The sequence below is a fragment of the Malurus melanocephalus genome, unplaced genomic scaffold (genome assembly GCF_030028575.1).
Source record: "Malurus melanocephalus ecotype Western Australia unplaced genomic scaffold, MMel_1.1 scaffold_70, whole genome shotgun sequence".
Taxonomy (NCBI): domain Eukaryota; kingdom Metazoa; phylum Chordata; class Aves; order Passeriformes; family Maluridae; genus Malurus; species Malurus melanocephalus.
In genome coordinates this window covers 2,337,092-2,357,421 of record NW_026623302.1, presented here as the reverse complement: position 1 = coordinate 2,357,421, position 20,330 = coordinate 2,337,092, and the positions used below count along the sequence as shown (strand labels likewise).

The 20,330-nt window shown below is 39.1% G+C and overlaps 2 protein-coding genes across 2 annotated transcripts in view; both read right to left on the bottom strand.

Annotated features, from left to right (window-relative positions):
- Positions 1-11,706, bottom strand: part of MIPEP (mitochondrial intermediate peptidase) — a 67,045-nt gene extending 55,339 nt beyond the window's left edge. The window contains exons 1-10 of the mRNA XM_057366729.1: positions 11,503-11,706; positions 9,222-9,395; positions 7,169-7,257; positions 6,427-6,513; positions 5,399-5,462; positions 3,479-3,661; positions 1,893-2,049; positions 1,432-1,480; positions 734-794; positions 36-88 (exon numbers count right to left, since the gene is read on the bottom strand). Coding sequence (XP_057222712.1) covers positions 36-88; positions 734-794; positions 1,432-1,480; positions 1,893-2,049; positions 3,479-3,661; positions 5,399-5,462; positions 6,427-6,513; positions 7,169-7,257; positions 9,222-9,395; positions 11,503-11,679 — 1,094 coding nt within the window. The 5' untranslated portion in view covers positions 11,680-11,706. The remainder of the gene's footprint in view (positions 1-35; positions 89-733; positions 795-1,431; positions 1,481-1,892; positions 2,050-3,478; positions 3,662-5,398; positions 5,463-6,426; positions 6,514-7,168; positions 7,258-9,221; positions 9,396-11,502) is intronic.
- Positions 11,707-13,185: 1,479 nt separating this feature from the next.
- On the bottom strand, positions 13,186-17,055 carry LOC130573877 (complement C1q and tumor necrosis factor-related protein 9A-like). The gene is made up of 3 exons (XM_057366658.1): positions 16,879-17,055; positions 14,874-14,942; positions 13,186-13,983 (listed from the first exon to the last, which is right to left on the bottom strand). The coding sequence occupies exons 1-3, from the start codon at positions 17,042-17,044 to the stop codon at positions 13,196-13,198; spliced, it is 1,023 nt and encodes a 340-aa protein (XP_057222641.1). The 5' UTR covers positions 17,045-17,055; the 3' UTR covers positions 13,186-13,195.
- Between the last annotated feature and the right edge of the window lie 3,275 nt (positions 17,056-20,330).

The following is a 20,330-nucleotide window of genomic DNA, read 5'->3' as shown; positions in this document are numbered from 1 at the left end:
CATTTACATTACAATTAGGAACATAAGGAGCTTACCTCTCAGCACGAAGTACTCCACTGTAGTAGGGGTGATCCCATGGCATCAGCATCTGAAAGAGAATTCCAGCTTATAATTACAATAATGGACAAGTGAACCCAAAGTAAAAGTTTTGTTCCATTTGAGTATTTTTGCAGTTTCAGCAAGTCACAGAATTTTAAAACATAATGGGAAACAGCCAGGGCTCAAATCACCACCAAAAATAGAATCATAGATCATAACCTGAAAACGGGTTTTTTTTAATATTTCTCGAAGATTGATCTTCTTATTCAACTATATAATAGGATTTCATACCAGATTTCAAGAAATACACTGAAGTTAAATAAAAAGATAAACCCAGATACGTACAGAATTAAGATACATACCATGTACTACACAAACTGGAYATGCATACAACCTAAAGTATAGCCTTTATTTTCCAAATGAGTCAGGTAATTCAAAGCAAAATGATACCCCCTTTCACCACTTCATGTTCTGATTACCTCATTATCCCTTAGTGTAAACCAGCAGATCTCTCATAGTCAACACTTGTTTTTTAATATAGCTGCTAAGCAGTCAGAAAGCCAGAAGAGAGAATGTTTCTCTTTCTAATTCTACTACATCTTGTACACTAGAGTTAACTGTAGAACATGATTACCTTATACTRCATCTTAAAAAAGAAACAAAACAGACAACCACATATGGAAATATAACTTACTGAATTCTGAGGGTTGAGCTTCATTTTCATCTTAGTCATCATTTCAAAGTCTTTTTGAGTTCTGAAAAATATTTTAATGATGAAAATGTTAATGAAAGATTTTTGAGCACYGTAATACAGTACATGATAATATTCCATCCTAGGGAAATGTCCATCATCAGAGATTCATAGTACTGTACAAACTACTAAATAATTGGCAGACCCAAATACCACGATAGAAAAACTTTTCCATTCTGCTTCAGTCATTCAGGTACTTTCAAACTGAGTCCTTCTTACTCTGGTTCTACATCTCCAGAGCATTTTAATTCTCACAATATACCCCAGTTACACCCTGTGATGAAACTGTTTTGTGTATGGAGCTCAGGGTGGCAAGAGGACAAACAGGGAAATTTGTTTATAGATGTAAAATATATTGAGTTGTACACATTGCAAGACCAGGAGAGACTGGTCTTCTACACTGCAATTTGATCTTCTTGTTTGCAGCTAGCTGCGTTTCTTGCATTCAGTCCTGGATGTTCTCTGATCACAGACACAGAACTTATTCTAAGCAATAGCCTTTTCTCAAAATTCTGGGAAAGTCTTGGGTTTTGCTTCATCAGAGCATAAAATAAGCAGCACCARCTAACTTATTAGTGCGCAAGTCCCTCTATTCTTCACATAAAGGGTATRGTTGAAAAAATAAAGTGAAAAAGACATACCTTTTAGACAACCGCTCAGAGAGCTTCTCCAGAAATTGTCTTACTGTTTCTAGAAGGAAGGAAAAAAAAATATGGAAATTATTTTCCCCTCAAGGACGTTAAGTTTACATGAGAATATTCCAAACAAAACAATTCCCTTAGATTTTTTTACAAACTACTCCATTGGCATTATTTCAAGAGAATGTAGTACTACATTTACTTGGTATATGCCAAGATAATTAATGACATCTTCATAATCTAAGGAGTGAGCATCAATTCTGAACAAAAACACCAGATCCTTTTCATTGAGTACTGTTATTTAGAGAACATGAGTATGGCATACAGCAAAAAGTAACTGCAACAAAATACTTCACTGGAAGAAGTATGTGTAAACTTAGCTGAAGAAACAAACAACTTTTGACCTCATACCTAACGCAGTGCATTTGATTTCTCAACATGTCCTTCCATACACGCCTTATTACCTGGATTTTTGGCCATTGTTCCCTGAAGAGCCCTGTGGGCAAAGGTGTCGTACCCAACCAGCTGTGCCAAGCTGTTTCGGCTGGCAAGCAATTCTTCCAATCGACCCAATTGCTGAGCATTTGAGTGAAGAAAAATCTTGTAGGCAGCTTCTCGCACCTAATACAAGAAAAGACAAAAAGGCCTCCTTACTACAGTGCAATTTTTAACTGAAACAAGTGATGCAACTGAAGATCTGGCATAACAGCTGCATTTCACTGATATTGTTGGGAAAAGACCTAAAGATTTTTAACAAGAGCAATTACAACTGCCTGGCAACTACAGCTCTCTTATCCATTAAAAGTGGAATGAGGAAATGCAACAAGACAACCTAACACATAAAGACTGCCAAAAAGGGCCCAGTTCTCTACTCCTGTCAACAAGTCTTCCATCACCTACCTCCTGACAACATCTGTGCTTTTCAGACCACTCTGTGGGCTGTCTTACCTCACTAAAACTTCTGAAAATACACCCAAATTGTTCTGTGCATATCAGTAACGCTTGCTTATGGAAGGATCTGACAAGAAAAAGAGATGGGATCAGGAGAGAAAAGCAAGGAAGAGAAAAGCCTTATTTCTTTTTTAGTAGAAAACTATGAGTCTGCCCATCTGCCCACACACTTTCTCCTTTTSTCATATTTTTGGTTTGTTTGTGTTTTTTGATAATTCTGAGAAAAAAAAGTACCTGGAGACTCAGAAAACTTGATAAAATGCTTTCATGTTTCACAACCCAATTACAAATAATTTTGTTTTGTACATATGGAATAAGCTAAAAAAATTCAGCGGCACGTGCTTGCCTTCATCTGCAACAAGCTTCTCTCTCGGACCATATATTGAGCAAGAATGCTCAGCCTTACCTGTGTCTGCTGCAAGAAARGCACCCACCTTACTCATCACTGAGTCCATGTTTTCTTGCTCAGCCTTTTAGTACCAATGCAGCGGTAATTGCTCTTGCTGTTGATTTCAATGTCCCTTCCAAGCCACAACTGCAGTTGAGCTTTGGCCTTCCAAATATCATCCCTACGCTACAGCCAATAATTCTACATTCCCCCCCTGCATCTTGTACCTGCTTCCACTCCATGCATGCTATCTTTTGAAGATAAAGCCTTRTTAAGAGTTCCCTGCTTGTCAACCCTGGTTCCTGATAAATCTGCTTGGTTTTCTAAGCATCAGGATGCATAATACTGAGTATCTTAATAATCTCACACGCTTGGAGGATGCTRCTTTTGCAGAACCACCTGCTTTCCTGAGCTCCTTTACCCTTCAGAAATTGCATTTCATGGGATCTCACCTCTTAAACCGAAGTGTGCTTGCCTAAAACCCAGTCTGTATTCAGCCCCTCTTCTTCCTCCAAACATTCAAGATCTGCAGAGCTATTATTTCATAGCAGCTACAGTCAAGTATTCCATTGATTATTACATTCTACCGAAGTTTTTCCTTGTTAGTAATAAWATAATCATAAATCACACACATTTGCCTCACTAACAAGTCAAATAACTGATATGCACTTCTGTTATAGATGATGCCAAGTAAACTCAGAGAATACAAACCAGATCATCAGGACAATCAGCATGTAGACCAGCAACTTGTAAGTAATTGCCTTCAGCTGTAAAATTATACCGAATATGCTCTGGCAAAACATTTTTGTCAATCTTGTTGGGAAGGTGAGTTCCTATCAGAAATTCATTACATAAATCCAATATTCTGACGTTGAGGTCGACTGCTTTTTTACGCTGTAAGAAAAATAAAGCACAAAAGGATATCTTCAGACATAGTACAAGCAAAATACAAAGTTTTTAAACCTTAGAGAACTCTCCCAGAAATGAATAGATAGACAGAAGATAGAACTTCTTATACTTAAGATCACACCCTACAGCATCAACAGAGTCATAATGCAGGGCTGAAGTCAACAAGATTAGATGCTCACACATCTTTAATTTCATAAAGCATTGAAATTTCAAAGAAAATGCCTGTGTTTCTGCAGTAAGAAAATGTAGAGTGGAATTCAAAGCTTACATAAGCTTTGCTATCTTCTAACTGATTGCTATGCAGAGCACTGAATTTAAAAAAAGAAGCATCTTTGAGAGACATATCCTAAACCAGATATTTAATTAAAGATCTCTTTTTACTGTTTGTATTGCGCTCTTTTCTGGACACTGTAAATTTTTTTATGGTATTTCAACCCTTCCCTCAGGAGTTTGTGATTTAGAGTTTTATCACCATCATTACAGTATTTCACACATTTAACCTTGTAAGATTTGCTTCAGTGAACTTGCTCACGTAAGTAGAGTATGGTGTCTACTGTCTGTGGGCTCACAGCTCAAAAAAACCACAGGCTGAGGATACAGATAAAACATAACTCCTAAAGTCCAAAGAATGACATAACCTGATCTCTGCCCTCCCATTCCACCCTTACTCTTGAAATGTATCCTTGAGTTTTACAATAAAAAGCCGAAGTTCTTTGTAGCAGAAGTAAATTTCAACCAACAACAGGTAATAATTTCTAAAATCTTACATGAGAATTGAAAACAAACAGTGAGAGGCAAGCAAGAAAAGTGGAAYAGGCAGGAGASAAAGGGGAAAACATGCAAAAATAAGTGAAATTGTAACTGAAAGGAGATCAAGCACCATAGAACCAACAGTCAAATCTGGCACAAACCTCAGAGCTGAAGTTTCAGGGTTGTTCTTTGTACAAAGTGATCGTAAAAATATATTCTAGAACCATTTCCTAGGTCACACAACACCATCACAAACATGATCTTCAGAGTAATTCTGCCACAAAAATCTGGTAAAAGAACCTTTGTACAGATCTTTTGGAGGGGGTGACTCAAATAAACAAGGAATTAACTTGATACAGTGACATGAACTATGAACAGACAGAGCATCCACACCATGAAGCATGGTGTAAGATGCTGGTTTTGGAAAGTCCATCACTAACTACTACAAAAGTCCATAAAAGTTTCAAGACAGGTAATCAGATCATGCCCAGATATTCAACTTTGAACAAGATTTATAACTTTTGATTACATAAAACTTTTGATTACATATGGACCAAAGAAGTTCTAGATACACACCTGGTCCCTTCTAAAACACTCTACTTGATTAACCTGTCATCRGGTGCATGGGGTGCTGCTTTTCCCTATCTGTAAATATGTTGTTCCGACAGCAGAGTAGCTATTTTAAATATCTGATGCAGACACCAAAGAAAGAAAACAGGATCCCAGGACTTGTTTGTAACTCCTCAGAACAGAAAGGAATGATAAGGACCAAACTGGGAAGAACAACAAACTATCTAAAACCTACCTTTAGAAGCGATTTAAAATAGACAAAAATAATCACTTCTAAGTCGACAAAATTCCACAGAGGACAAACTGACCCAGAATCACATGATTTCATGTCCCACATGTTTCATTAGCTGGTCTTTTGGTAGACAGACAAATTTCTGTTCATATATCGTAGCCAGAAATTACCTTTTCTTCATCCAAATGAATGCCACTGATCTCAAAATCAAACATAAAAAGTTCTGCCACTCGCCTAAAAATACAGTAAATCCCTGTTAAAACAGCCTCATTTGATAGTAAGCATCATTTCTTAACAGATTTTGCCTTTAGTGGTTATTTATGTTTCATGTCTTTGACAGAGAGTAACACCACATTTATATRAATGTTTTTATTTTGGACAAAGAGTTCCTACTTTTTAAGTCCTGAACAATTTACTCAATGAGAAATAATTTTTCCTTTGTTYTTAGTCTAATCATCTGCTTTGAAAATATCCTTCAAAATAATTTCAGTACCTCAATCTAGATGTTCAACCAATTTGTGCAAATTATCACTKTGATTTACTTTCACACTTCATTTATTCTAACATCAGAAAAACACCTCTTCAAATCTAACATCCTTGATCATGGGGAAAGAAGGAAGTAACTTATACATTAAGCTTGTCTAACCATGTCAGTGAATAAATAATTCAAAACTATAGCTGCATAAATGACTAATAAAACCTACTACAACAATCATAAAGTAAGCTTTCAATAAATRTACTGCTAATCTGATTTTGAAAAAGTATAAATGAGCTCCTACAAAGTGTAATCAAGTTATATAGTCTGTTCCCTAATTTTATTCCTAAAAACATTGATACGTACACCACAATAGAGCATATAATTTTAATTGAAAGGATGTTATTGAAGGAAATCTGAAATTTTCATTTTTTTGTTCTTGTAGATCTCAGTTATTCAGCACAAATATATCTTGTACTCTAGTCACAGAGACATTCTCCATGACTACACAACTACAAACTTCCTAACTCATGCAGGTAATTTAGTAGTGACTAAAAAATTAATTATGGAGATGCTTTGTGGTTTGTTTTCCAGAAGCTTCATGTATTAATTTAACAAAATACAAAATATAAGTACAATAAGGAACAATATATACTATCTAAGAATCTAAACCTGTAAGATTATATTTATAATCTATAAAGATCTATAAGCATTAGTAAATACCTGGTTTCTGGATCTAGGGAACTCATTACAGTTTCATCAGCTAGCAGACGTCTCAAACTCTGACAGAGTTCAATATCTGTATTTAATCTGAAAAGATACAAAGTAAAAGAATAATGCATTAGCAACAGGCACTACTRTTTTCAGTTTGTTGGTATTGCTCACTCAAAGACAGATCTCAGTATTCACTGAAACAACATTAAAAGCCAAGGACTGCATTTTCAAAATGCTGTTTCATAATTACACTTAAAAGTAGAAAAATTACCAGGAGGGAATACAACAGTTTAGGAGCCTGTCAGGATAATTTGTGAATACTTTCTTATTTCTACAAATTTTGTATCTGAAGTGGTACTGAGATAATCAAGTCATATTGTTATACATGGTGMGCTCGATCCAAGCCTTCAGAAATCCTTTTCAAGGATTTCCAATCCACTTTCAAGCCTTTTGTACCTCCGCTTTACAACCACTAGTGAGTTGTCACAAGTCCCAGAAAAACGTAGCTTTGAGCCTTTGATGGGCTTCAGTGACATGGAGTCATGAACTGAAATTAAAATAGAAAAACCTTTCATGAGATACTGAACWAAACTAAACCCTTAAATAACTGTAACAGAAAACTGACACTTTGTTCTAATGTGCAAATATGTCCTGTTAATTGCTGTTTTCATAGATGATGATACAGTAACTTTATAGGATGGATATGGAAATAGTAAACAAAAAAAATAAAAAGAAAAAGAAGAAAACATACTTCTCTACCACGGTACCGATGGTCCTGCAAGCTTCCTCAGCAGCTTCTCTGAATGCATAGTCAGGGTGGGCAACTTTTACAAAATCAGCCTGACACAGTAGAAGAAGAAAACAGTGAGGCAAAAAGACAAATAAAAGAACAATCCTGGCTTATATACAATACATATTGTATGTAAGCGCAATAAACAAACTGCGCTCAAGCAGCTCCATTTATATTAACATTTATCTCTACAGTTATACACAATCATTTTGAGGAATTTGCCCTTTTTCTCTCTCCGATATAAAATTGATTAGAAAATATTGCTGACAATTATTAAACCACATAGCACCTGTGTCTTTCCAATAAATAGCATTAATACGTACACTTTGTAAAACATTTTAAGTATAGTCTGTATCTCAGAGTCCTACTCCAATGTATTTACATGTGATTTTTAAAACTGAAATTTCTAGTAAAGAGGAAAGCACATCATCAAATGTACATAAAGGGTTTTTCAAAACCTTTTTAYTCTTATAGACCACCAAGTTAAGTTTTGACATAATTTCTTAATAGGAAGAAATACCAATTTTTAGTAAGTCTCCAAATACTTAAGGGGGTTCACAAGGCTAGAATGATGCTAAAGGAGGGCTGGGGAGCTAGGAGCTTCCAGGGATGCTGACATGAATTCAGGGAAGTTCTGGCATTGAAATGATAAATAATTAAAATATTAGGAATATATTTAATTGRCATCTAGGAATACATTGAAGACATTCAGCATGATTTTACAGAAAGTACAAGCAACAAGCTTATATAGCATATATAGCATATATAGCTTATATAGCATATAAAATATGATTGCAGTTTGGTTGAAAAGGCAGCTTTAAAATGTTACACGCTTCAGATTTTTACTTCCTAGAACCCCTTCTAAAAATCTTGTATAATACTAACAGAAATGGTGCTGAATCACAGACACCAAAATTCCTGACAACAGATAATCACCAAATAACTTCCAGACAGTTCTGCAAGCTGTGCATGTTTGAACATAAAAAAACCCTGAAAATAGCCCATAGGAGGCAATTTTAACTCAGCAAACTGATACAAAACTATGGCCATTGAATTCTGACATTAGTGTTTTATTTAGGTATTGAATTGATTAAGCAGAATTAGGCATGGTCTATATAAAATGCAAGAACGAGTGACTTGACAGAGCTTGTAAGTACTTTCAGAAGGAAAAAAGTGCCTGGCAAAAAGATGTCTTAAATCTAGAAAAGAACAAGAAACAAGACTGGAGAACTGAAAACACAGAGAGGTATTCAAATGTGAAAACAAAGTCAAAAAACTCAGTGATATTTACTAAGAAATTATTTCAGTAGGAAGATTGGTTCTGTTTCCTTCAACCAAAGAATGATGCTTTGATAAAAGATATATTTTGGGCAAACAGTTTCCACACAGCAATATGAAATGCTCTATTAAACTTMACATTTTATGATACAGAATATCAGATCAAGTACTCTAAATCTACACAAAAATCTACACACAAAAACTACAATCCAGGAAATAGCGGCCTTTTTCTCATATTAACAAAAAGGTGATACTGTTGAGTATCATCTGCTTTTAATCTGGAAGGCCCATAAAGAACCTTCACCTATAACTTAAATACTTAGATCTTAAACTTAAGATCATAACTTAAAACATGTGCATTTTTGCTCCAACTTTAACTCTGAAATCAAAATCCTCTTATCCACAATGTAAGTGACACTGGAGATCTTATGCATTAATATTACAGAAGAAACACATGTATGATTTTACTGTTATTTTTCTTATTGTGGCTTCTCTACTATTTTTACATCTCTCTTGAAAATAACAGGACAGTTTGACAGGATTTGTACTTATCTATCATTTGGTAAAAGCCTTTGTAATTAACTTTCAATCAACTTAATTTTCTGTCTTAACACAAACTTCATGGACCTGATCTGCTATTTACTGCAGTGCAGAAAATCATAAAATAGAACAACATGATGTAAGATCAGTCAGTTTAAAAGAATCTATGTAAAAATTTTTAAAAAAAGTAGCTTACCAAGTCTGCTACTCTGCACAAGCTATCTGAAAGCTGATCAAAGATCATTACAGTCTCTGGCCCGGGTGGTGCTGAACATGCCTTCTGGACAAGCTGYTCTGATTCTTGCAATGCTTTGTCCTGTGCTTCTTGAAATCCTTCTGGACAGCTCAGTTCTGGAACACCAAACAGACCCTGCAGTGYAGAGCACAATGAAAACACATCACTTCTACTCTCCTTGATTTCTGCACTTTTATTTCAAGACTGAATTATCACTACAGAATTTTACCAAAATGACCCCAGCTAGCATACTGTAGCACTTCACTGGCCAGCAGCATCAGATATTCAGGGATTGCAGGCAATAGTACAGCTGTCTCACTAAATGAGCCCCAAATACTGGAAGCAGACCTCAAAAGAATAATCAGCATCAACTGAAAATGTTTATGGAATTAAGCTTTTTTCCTGACATTCCTATTAAGCCTGGCCCTGTCCCATAGGGCAGGGTAAACATGTATTTATGCAGGGTACACTCAGTGGGCATTTGTGGAAGAGAGAGAGGTTCTACCACTAATCAAACAAAATTACTAATGCTAGCTGATAGAGAAGTTCCACAACGCAGACCTACAACAGTAAAAAGATTTCAAAGAATCACAGAATTGCCTGAGTTGAAGTGATGCCTAAAGATTTTTGGGTTTTATGTATTCTTCATGTATTTGTAGCTTTGCTGACTGCTAATAACGCATAGTTACAACTTCTAGTACTTTTCCAGCTCTCTTTCTCACAGTTAACAAACTCTTATTGATGCATTCTTGAAATTCTGTCTCATGTTGCCTGTTAGTTTAGCAAGGACACTTTATTTTGTACCATGTATCATAGACATAACAAAATGCAGAATTAGAAGGTCAGGGGCGGGGCTCCAATGGGGCAGAACCCGGGAGGGAAATYAMCTAACCAACTGCTCYTAATTAGACAGTATTTGATGRGTATACTAATCAACTAGCCTTATAAAAACTATAGAACTACTGTATTACATGTGCATATCGCCATGTTGTGAACCCTGAAAGCTTTCAATTAAACATTTGCTTTTATATTATCATTTTAGCACTGTTWGGAAAAGTTCTGTGTTTCATTMCAGGAGACAGAAGGGAYYYACAAGGAYTACYTGAAGTCCAAYTCYTGGCCCTGCACAACACCCTTCCCAAGAGTCACAYCRTGTGCCTGAGACCATTGTCCAAACACTTCCTGAAACCTGTCAGGCTGGTGCTSTGACCACTTCCCTGAGGAGCCTGTTACAGTGCCCACCCACCCTCTGRGTGAAAAAYCKTTTCCTAATTCCTTAATTTCATTTAGGTTAAAATAGCATCTCTTCAAGCAATACATTCCCTTTGCAACTGCCCAAATACAGCATGAGCATCTCCTTACCTTGTAACTGCAGCATTCAACAGTGAAAGGTGTTTCATACATTTATACATGATTTCATACATTTATCCCTTCCCAAATTCCACCTCAGTATCTATTCCCTAGACCAGCCAAATGGACAATATTTAACTGGATCATTTTCTGAAGCAAGACATAGACCAGTGCACTTGCAGAGGCAGAACTGGAAGAAAGGTTTCCCAAACAAGTGCCAGATTATAAACAGGGGTCAGATTGGTCCTCACTGAATCCCTAAGTTCAACAGCTCCACCAGGCTGGGCACTATGGCAGGAATAGCTGAGTCAGCAGGCAAAGACCTGGATTTACAACTGCACCTATTCCGTATGCACTGTACCAGCTTACCTTCTCCAAGAGCCTGTTGACTCCCTGGACACACATTAACAAACGTCCCTGACTCACACTAAAAAGGTACGCATCGGAAAACCCAAGCGTCACCAAATCAGCAAACACGTCCTTTTTTGCCACAGGCAAAATGTCAATAAYGTCCAGGCAAGAGGATGTGAGCAGTGGCTGCTCCTGAAGCGCTGCCGAAGTGCAGTGGTACGGCACTGACACACGAACGACGGCACAGCCGGGAGGGCAGGCAGGGGAAGGGGCARTGGAAGGGGCAATCTCTCTTTATGGATATATGGGCACCACTGCGGCTCAAAGCGCTTCCATGCACGTGTCAAATGCTTCTGCGTCCAAAAGTCAGAATGTTTGGGTTTGCTAGAACCAATATAAACTCTATAAAAAAAAATATTCCCAAATTTAAAAAAAAAAAATCCCTAGAGAAGATTCAGACAAGCAGAGCAAAGCATGAGCCTGCGAGCAGCCAGGGCCGCCTCCTACCGCAGCAGGCCCGGCCCCCCGTCCCGCCGCTCACCGTGTCCCTGCCCGCCGCGCCGCCGCGCAGCTGCTGCTGCTGCTGGTGCTTCACATCGAAGGCGGTGCCCACGGGGCACCAGCTGGTGCTGACRGCCCGGCCGCCCGACCCCGCCGCCCGGCCCCGCAGCGCCCGGCCCAGTGCMGCGGGCAGCGCCCGCCGGCATCCGCCCAGCATGGCGGAGCGGAGCGCAACGCGGGCAGCGCACCGGGCCCGGCACCGCCACCGCCGCGGCCTCACAACGCCCCGCTCGGCCGCGACCTCCGCGCGTCCGCGCCGAGGGGAGGAGCGGCACCTGGAGGCGGAGCGAGGCGGAGCTCCCCGCTCCCACCGCCTCCAGCCTGCAGCTCCCCCTTTCCATCGCTTCCTCCTCCAGCCGGCCGCGGTTTGTGCCGGGCTCCCCAGCTCCCGAGCTGGGCCGCACCGGGGCCCCTGCCGGCTGACACCCGTCCTACACGTTCTCCAGTTAAACCTAAGGCCATTTTAAAACGGTTTGTTGGGCTAGATGTTTCTGTGATACAAACTTASGGCGTGTGGCTTACGGGAAAGAACWTCCTCTTGCTGAAAAATTGACGTAACCCTTTCCTCCGCCTCAGTGCCCTTGTGTCTCYCTCGCTGTCATTTGAGAAGTGCAGCTCGTGAATAAACCCACTGCACCCTTTTCGTTCGGGCTCTGTGGTCCACACTCGCTGTTCAGGTGCCGTAGGAATATGTCCACGTTTCCCTGGAGCCCTGAAGTGCTGATGAGAAGCCAGGCCTTACGCTCCCAATGCTGCCTTTGCACTGAGTTTCATGATGCTGACCCATCTCCACTGCCATCTCTGCCTTATTCTAATGGAAGCGAATGAGACCTCCCAGCATTTTTTTTTTTTTTTTAATTTTTGAGTTTTAAGATTGGGGGGGCGAAAAATAAAAATCTGGGGAAAACCACCAGAAATTAATATTTTTATGGCACAGGAAATATCTCTAGATATCTCTGTCCGTGGCATGGCTGCTTCAATGTTGATTAAATATTATCTTTCGTCTGGGAGGCTTTGTTTTGCACCAAGTAATTCCAAAGTCCAGCATCTTTGTGCTGTATTTCTGGCCTTGAATATCTGCCCACATCAGAGAATCCACATGGCACTTCCTCCTATCACTCCATTTTGCTCCATTTCAGACCTGTTACTACACAGAGWGCAACGAACAGTATTTAAAAGCTGTAAAACCCACCCAGCTACAATGAAACTTTCTTGCACCTGTAGAGGTATCAAACAGTAATTTCAAGTTTAAAAATTATTTTAMAGTGGTTGGATGCAAGCTAACCAAATTTCAAGTCCATCTACAMATGCCACATTGGAAGATATAAACTCTCTTGGAAGTAACTGTTGCTTCTTGTTTTTATAATACKTCAGGAACCCACACAATTCCACAACTTCTGTCTTTTATTTCATCCCACTTTCTTTTAAAACGTTTTTCTTCACAGCTGGGGTACACAGCCCTGTGAATGCCTRCAGTCAGTCACCAAACCACTAATGTGTTAAGCCCAGCACTGTAGATTCTGAAGAGCTGTCCACTCTTGTGCAGAAAGCTGTTCCTGAACTATTTTCTGTTGAATCCAATAGAAATTGTCCAGCAGCTATCAACTTTCTCAGGGAGGGCTGAAGGGCATGGACATGCAGCATTCAGGGATAATGTGGAGTTATAGGGTGGGCTACAGCAGCGGCTCCAGTGAGTCAGAGGTGCTGAACAGSAGGAACCCAGAGAAGGTGGTATCGTCATCACCATCTGCAAACAGCCCATTCAAAGCCTCTCCTTGGTGGGCCTGCAGCCACACCTCATCTCCTCCCTGCAGCTCGAGGATGGCGGCTCCTGACGCCTGATCCTCTCCGCTCTGGTAGCTGTCCATCGTGTGCAGCATCTTGATGCCGTTCTTAACGAGAGCTACGCGCACGTTCCTTGAGTAGACAGTGATGTGGTAGGTGAAATAGTAAACACCGGGGTGCTTGCAGGTGAATTTGCCGGTCGCTGAGTTGAAATCATTCAGACTGTTGTACAGCACCTTGTCAAACTTGATAGGGCGGTTYGGAGGGGGAAACTTGGTGGTGCTTGTAAGGCCAACACTGAAAGCACTCCTTGGCAGGATTCCTGGGGCACCTACATTCCCCTTATCTCCTCTGTCTCCTTTCAAGCCTCTTTCCCCCTGAACTCCTGGGTTACCCTGTGGCCCTATACCTCCAGTATTACCTTTAGGACCTGGATTACCAATTGGGCCAATCGGYCCAGGGAAACCAACTCTTCCAGGATGGCCAATTTCACCCTTTGTCCCTTTTGGACCTATGGGTCCAATGTCTCCTTTTAACCCCTTTTGTCCTTGCAGTCCCAGCTCTCCCTTCTGGCCTTTGTAACCCATTGATCCTGTAAATCCTTTTGGTCCAAATTTCCCAGGTGGTCCTCTTTCTCCTTTATCTCCTTTGTTCCCCTTCTCTTCAACAGTCCCGTTAGTCCCAAAAAAAAAAAAAAAAAAAAAAAAAAAAAAAAAAAAAAAAAAAAAAAAAAAGCAAAACAAAACAAAACCAAATAATAATGAAAACAGAACAAAACAACCCCACAACTTTTTTGTGATCTTCCATTGGAAGGCACAAATTAAGATTCAGCATGAGGAAATCTATGTGCAGGTGTATGTCACCACTGTACCTACTGTGCTCACTGTGCACAGTTTCTCATTACATTTAAGTGTAGGATAAGCATAATGTCTGAAGAGTCTGTTGTTAACAAACAGGTGCTCTGGCTGACAGCAGCAAGAATAAGCTCGAAGAAAGGAAGGTTATCTATGGGCTGATGATAACACTGACAGCTCACATCATCTCATGCAAAAGCAGAATCYGTCCAAATACTTGTTTACAGCCTTTTGACAACAGCCTGCACTTGCTTTCCACATGTTTCTATAATTTCCACATGATGAAACTTTTCTTGGGTTACCTAGCTTGCTACTGCAGCACAAATAATGGCTTTTTGTCCTGGTTACTTGCCACCCCATGCTTTATTTCTCCTTCATCCACTCTTGGTCTGAATATCAAAGCCCTCAAAAATCCTTTGGCACAAGGTTTTGAAGGTGAAGATCTCATGATGTGAAAGGCACTTTCACAGTTGATAGACAAAAGACACCAAAAAGAACATATGCTTAATCCATCAGGAAAAGAACCTGATCATTTCTGTGCAAGGGCCTTTGGCTTCTCGTGTTRTGAGAAATGCTGTTTGTACAGTCTGCTGTTCTCAATTTACAATTGAGAGAATTTATCAGCAGCAATGAACTGAAAACAGATGAGGTTTTGTGATGAGTTCACAAAGGCAGCAATTCATAGACAAATAATAAATTGAAACACTTCTTCCCTGACCTCGTTCGCCTTTCTCTCCATTGGTACCATCTTTTCCTGGACTGCCTGGAACTCCTGGTTCACCTAGTACAGAAAGAAAAAAAAAGCCAGATTTTCATTAAACAAATTACCAGAAAATTTGGGATGAGCCCTTCTTTAATCTTTCCTCTTCAAGCCTAGCCAAACAAAAAAAGCATACTCTTATTTCTGACTTTTAGAGGGTGCCACTGCTGGTACTTTTATCTGGTGGAGAGCGAGACAGAGAGCACAGAAACTCTGCTGAGGATGGTGCTTTTTGGGCACAGAAGGAATCCTTGGCATAAAGAGTGAGCTATTGAGATACATAGAGTTGCAATATCCTTGCATTTCACCAGTGTGAAAACTTCTTGTCCTGTTTTTTTCTCCATCCATGGAAATGGAGTGAGGAAGCCACATTCAGCAAGAAGCATTGCAGGGACAGGAAGCCCAGCAGTGAAACAAGGACATGGTTTAGTGGTGGGCCTGGCAGTGCTGGGTTAATGGTTGGACTYRACCACCTTAGAGGYCTTTTCTGACTGTAAGGAYTCTGTGGTTCTATGAATARTAAATTCCTGCCTCAAGAACAGACATACAGGAGTTTGATGCTAATGAAACATTACAGTGGAATAATATTTCCTGTAGGGCTGAGAAAGGCATTCACACTTTTGATCCCTGTACCCGGCATGACATGGACTTTCCATTGCTCTAAAGGAGCAATTWTAGGAGTTGGTAGTACAGATGACCAAGAGGTCATCTGAATAACTGGATTTGCATCCAGAGTGCAGCAACAGAACAAAAAAAGAATTGTGAGTTTGGTTGTAACCATATTCCAAGAGTAGCTCTCCAGTCATATGGACCAGAGGACAGTTCTTTAGCAGTTTTCTGCACAATGGCCACATCCCAGCAACTGCCGATATTTCACTGACTTGGTAAGGAACAAAATTAATTCTCACATATTAAACCACAATGATGTATGTACATAGAATATAAAAAATTGTATAATCGCCTCACTTTGTTCAAAGAATAGTCAGTGCAGTTATCATAACAGACTAATTCAGGAAAAACAGYTGGGGACTTTATCAGAATCCAGTGGTATCCTGTGATAACTCACTGGCATGAAGGAGGGGCATATATAAGATAAATGAAAATAAGAAAGCTTTAGATTTTGTATTTCTCAGACCTTTTGGAGCCTTGCATATAGAAAAAGAGGTCAGTTAAATGGATGTGCCTATTAAGAGGCTAATGGAAATCTTCATTTCTTTCTGTATTTAAAAGATGATGAAGTRTTATATGTACACATGCCTGCAGATTTATCACCTTGTTCAACCCTGGCCTTGATATTCCAGCTTGGATGCAAGGGCCATCATTAACCTAAGGCTTAAAGTATTATGAGGGTTATTAACTTTAGGATGCTGAGATTATCCCTGGCTTTGATATCTCACACAAATCTCTATTGTAGCCTGCTGGAGCAGACCTGAATCCTACATTGTTTTTCAACAGTCTCCATTCCTGAACTTACTCTAGTGACTTTTGAGTTACAGCAAGTAGCACACTCAGAATCAAGTCCTACAAATGCAAAATTCAGATAAGAAAAAGACATCTTCCCACTGCATAGTTCCTGCTACACCAAACTAGGTATCAGTTGTTGCTTTTTGTGTCTACTTGGCTTGAAGCTCTATGCAGAAATACACTTTCTATTGTAGAGGAGTAGAAGTAGGTTTRCAGCCTTCAAAATTTTCAAATAGACTTGAAAATATTCCCATGATAGAAGGAAAAGCCTCTTTTCCTTCTGTTTTATTCCATGAGCCTGACATCTCCATAGTATTTTCTGTCTTGCTTATATTATTAAACCCTTTCTTTATATTTCCTTCTTCAAACAGGTAAATGATAAATGTCTGAAGGTTGGCAGAATAATCCCATTGATCCCGAGAAACTACAGACAAATTTGGGAGTGAATGGCATTGCATTTGATACACTRAATCATTCATTCTGAAGGTAGTACCTGTATCTCCCTTGTTGCCTTTTGACCCGTCACGTCCATCACGACCCGGTATGCCATTGTGCCCAGGATTGCCAGGGATGCCAGGATACCCTTGGGTGCAGACRTCCTGTCTTTGTGTTTCTGCTGTGCTGACTACAATAGCCAGCAGTACAATCCAGCTTTTCATTCTTTAGGTAGCTTTTATTGTTTTGGCTGAAATGTTTAAGAAAGAAAAAATACATCTGCCTAAGTCTGCCATAGAAGGGAGTGCAGGGGGGTAGAGGGAGGAAAATAAGGAAATGGGTTTTCACCATGTTTATTCTTTTGTTTTATTTATAAATCTCTATATRGCATTAATTACAGTCCTAGAGACTACTGAGTGAGATTTTAAATAATTAGTTAATGGATATATCGGTCATAGCATCATTATACATTTAAAACATTAGCTTTACACAATTCTCCATCTGCATTTCTCCCTGCACCTACTTGTGACTGCACATTTTTACCTCTCATCTCCCAGGAGATGGTGCCATGGGAGGTAAGCTCAGGCAATATAATCCCCACATTAATCACAAAGAAATCACCTTTTTATTTCTTTTTATTATTATTATTATTGTTGTTGTTGTTGTTGTTCACTGGGGCTAGTCCCCTACTGAGTTAATAAGTTGAATGACCTTCGAGGAGGGGTCAGAGGGCAAAGGTGTGAGAGATCAAGTAAGAGTGTTGTTTGGCAAAAACAAGTCTTTAGGTGGGTTCTCCCAATTCATGTAACTTCGTGACTAAAAGTTCAGCTTATATTTATTTTTTCAGTAAAGATAGTAATTTCCTCTTATATAATGTCTTTTAATATAGGCCTGTTGAAATAYATGAAGACTTAATTCTGGACATTCTGGACACAGCTGGTTTCATTGAGTGTAAGAGCAATTGTTGGAAAGAGATTAGACTGAGGAATAAAGAGCATATAGCAACAAAACTAATAACTGTTTTACTTGGAATTAATATCCATAAATGTCTAATGCACAGGAGCTACATGGATTAATTACTTAAACAGGTAAAAATGATTGTTAGAATGAGTAAATTTTACACAATTGGATCAGTATTCCTTTTGAAATATTAACTGTTACTGACGAAAAAATAATGTCTTCTCTTCAATCTCTTTAGGACTGTTTCTCACTTCCATGAAACAATGCACACAAGTACCATGCAGAGAGACACCAGCATGTCCTCAATAAGAATAATTACACCCCTGACCTAATTTATAGAGTAAGACTTTAATTTTGGACATATTCCTTAATCCTTCTATTCTGTGTTCAGATAAGTTCCCCATTTTGCAACCATTACTGAAATGATTTATGGTGTCTTTKCCAGTGGCTTTACTTAGAGATGTGTGATCACCCACCAGAAAAATCCCACTTTGCTGCTGCTGGTTGGCACTAAAGAAAGGTGAAAATCAATAAAACATTTGCTACTTCTGAGGTATACAAACATTTTCTGCCTTAGTCAAAGGACTCCAGAAGAGTGCAAAAGGAAGAAGTGCTCTGTATGACACTGTTAGGATATGATGCATCCCACAGAGAAGTCTGACATCCTCAGCTGTCCACTTACAGAAAACCCATTCCCAGCTGTGTAAGGAAGTGTTTCTTGCCTGAAGAATAGACAGTTTGGTCCCCTTACATGCACTGCACTCCCCAAGCTGACATCAATATCATCATTACATATATAGGACCTTCTTACCTCATTCACTTGGTACTTGCAGTGTTCTTTGGCATCTTTCAACTGAGTGTAAAAGCTTCATGTAAAGGAATGCAACACTCAGATATGTGCCTTGAGGACAAGCACTTGTTTGGTCACTAAATTCTCAAAGGTCAGTGATTAAATTTTGAGAGCTGTTCAATAATTAAAACAGAGGTTTAAAGTGGAATCTTTCTATTTATTCCAATACTAAGCTTAAGTGCTCTGTACTTTGTCTTTTACYACTGTTACATGAAAGAAAGTTGTTAAAATGGATTAATAAGGCTTTGATTTCCTTGTTCCTTTGTACAAATATATTTCACAAACGTTAGCCTTTGACAGCTTGGTTGATTTGTGGGATAGAAGGTGTGTCTCATACCATTATTGTGCTGCTAAAATATGTAATGAAGTTTGTTTCTGAATCAGGTAATTTACAATGGATTTACGGACAAAGACTATAAAATTATAACAAAAATGCTGAGAACATGGCATTAGAATTACTAGCTGATTATGGAAAACAGGTAACAAGGTTGAATTAAAGTAAATAAATAGAATTACAAAGAAAGTTTTCATGTGTAATTAGCAGGCTTCCTATCTAGCTATTCAAGCAACAGTCAAAGCTATCGGGCCACTAAATTATATATCGTTGGTAACTAATTTGAAAAAGCCATAATTCTTAACTGTGTCTTGTTGAAACTACTGAAACTGCTGCTATCTAAGGACTAGCGAAAGTGAACTGAGCTTATCATCAACTCCCTAAATGCTGATCGTCAACAGTGAAGGATAAAACCAAAAGTAACAGGAGTTAATGTGTTAGAGGAAATGGCCTTAATTCACCCTTCTTGGTTCAAGTGCCTGCAAACAGTGTCTGAAGGTGTCCCCACATGCGAAGATGTGACGCGTGCGCTCTGCACGTATCAAAAGAAGTTTTCCCTAAGATCTTCACCACCACCCTGTGGTGACACCACAGTATTGAAAGTGGTGTGTTGGMCTGGCCTGAACCTGGGACATGGTGTCCGCCGCTCTTAACTTCTGTAGTCAAATTAACCTTATTGTTGTGCTAATTGAGAAGAAACGAGAGCCASAACGAACAGTCCTTTTCTCTTTACGCATTAAGCACCATCTGAAATTTTCTAAGGCTGCTTATCCTTTGCCTCCTTTCTCACTTATAAATGAGTCATTAAAAATAGCCCACTCTGCCAGTTAAAAATAACATCATTCATTAGTTAGCTCTATCTTGATGGTCTTTTCAGTTAGACTGGTTTAATGCATTTTTAGCAGATAACCGAGTAAAGTGCTGTAGAGATAGCCTTGAAGACAAATGTTTCCTCCAGCTGCTTTTTAGTGCCTTGTCTCATGGCAGAATAATGCCTTGAAAATAATTACACAGGAGCAATAGTTCATCATTTGCTCTTAAAAAGCATTGCATCTGAAAGGCAGGAAATGAAGGGTTTTTTTAGAGTAATTGCTGTGCTAATAACTTTTTTAGAGATGAAWATGACTGCAATGGCCATGAGATGGATGGTCATAGAGATATACCTAACCTTATTAGCAGAGCAGCTTCTGGACTCTTTTTCAGTGAGTCAGCATCTCTAAAGTCTGGGGTGTGCTTATAGGAAGAGGCCATGGTGCACCTGGGGCTGCTCCTTTCATCTTCAGCAGTTTCAGCTTTCCAAAAATCCTTGGGAGAAACAGTTGATAAATTCTACATCATCTTGTGTTTCTCTTTGGAGAGAAGCTCA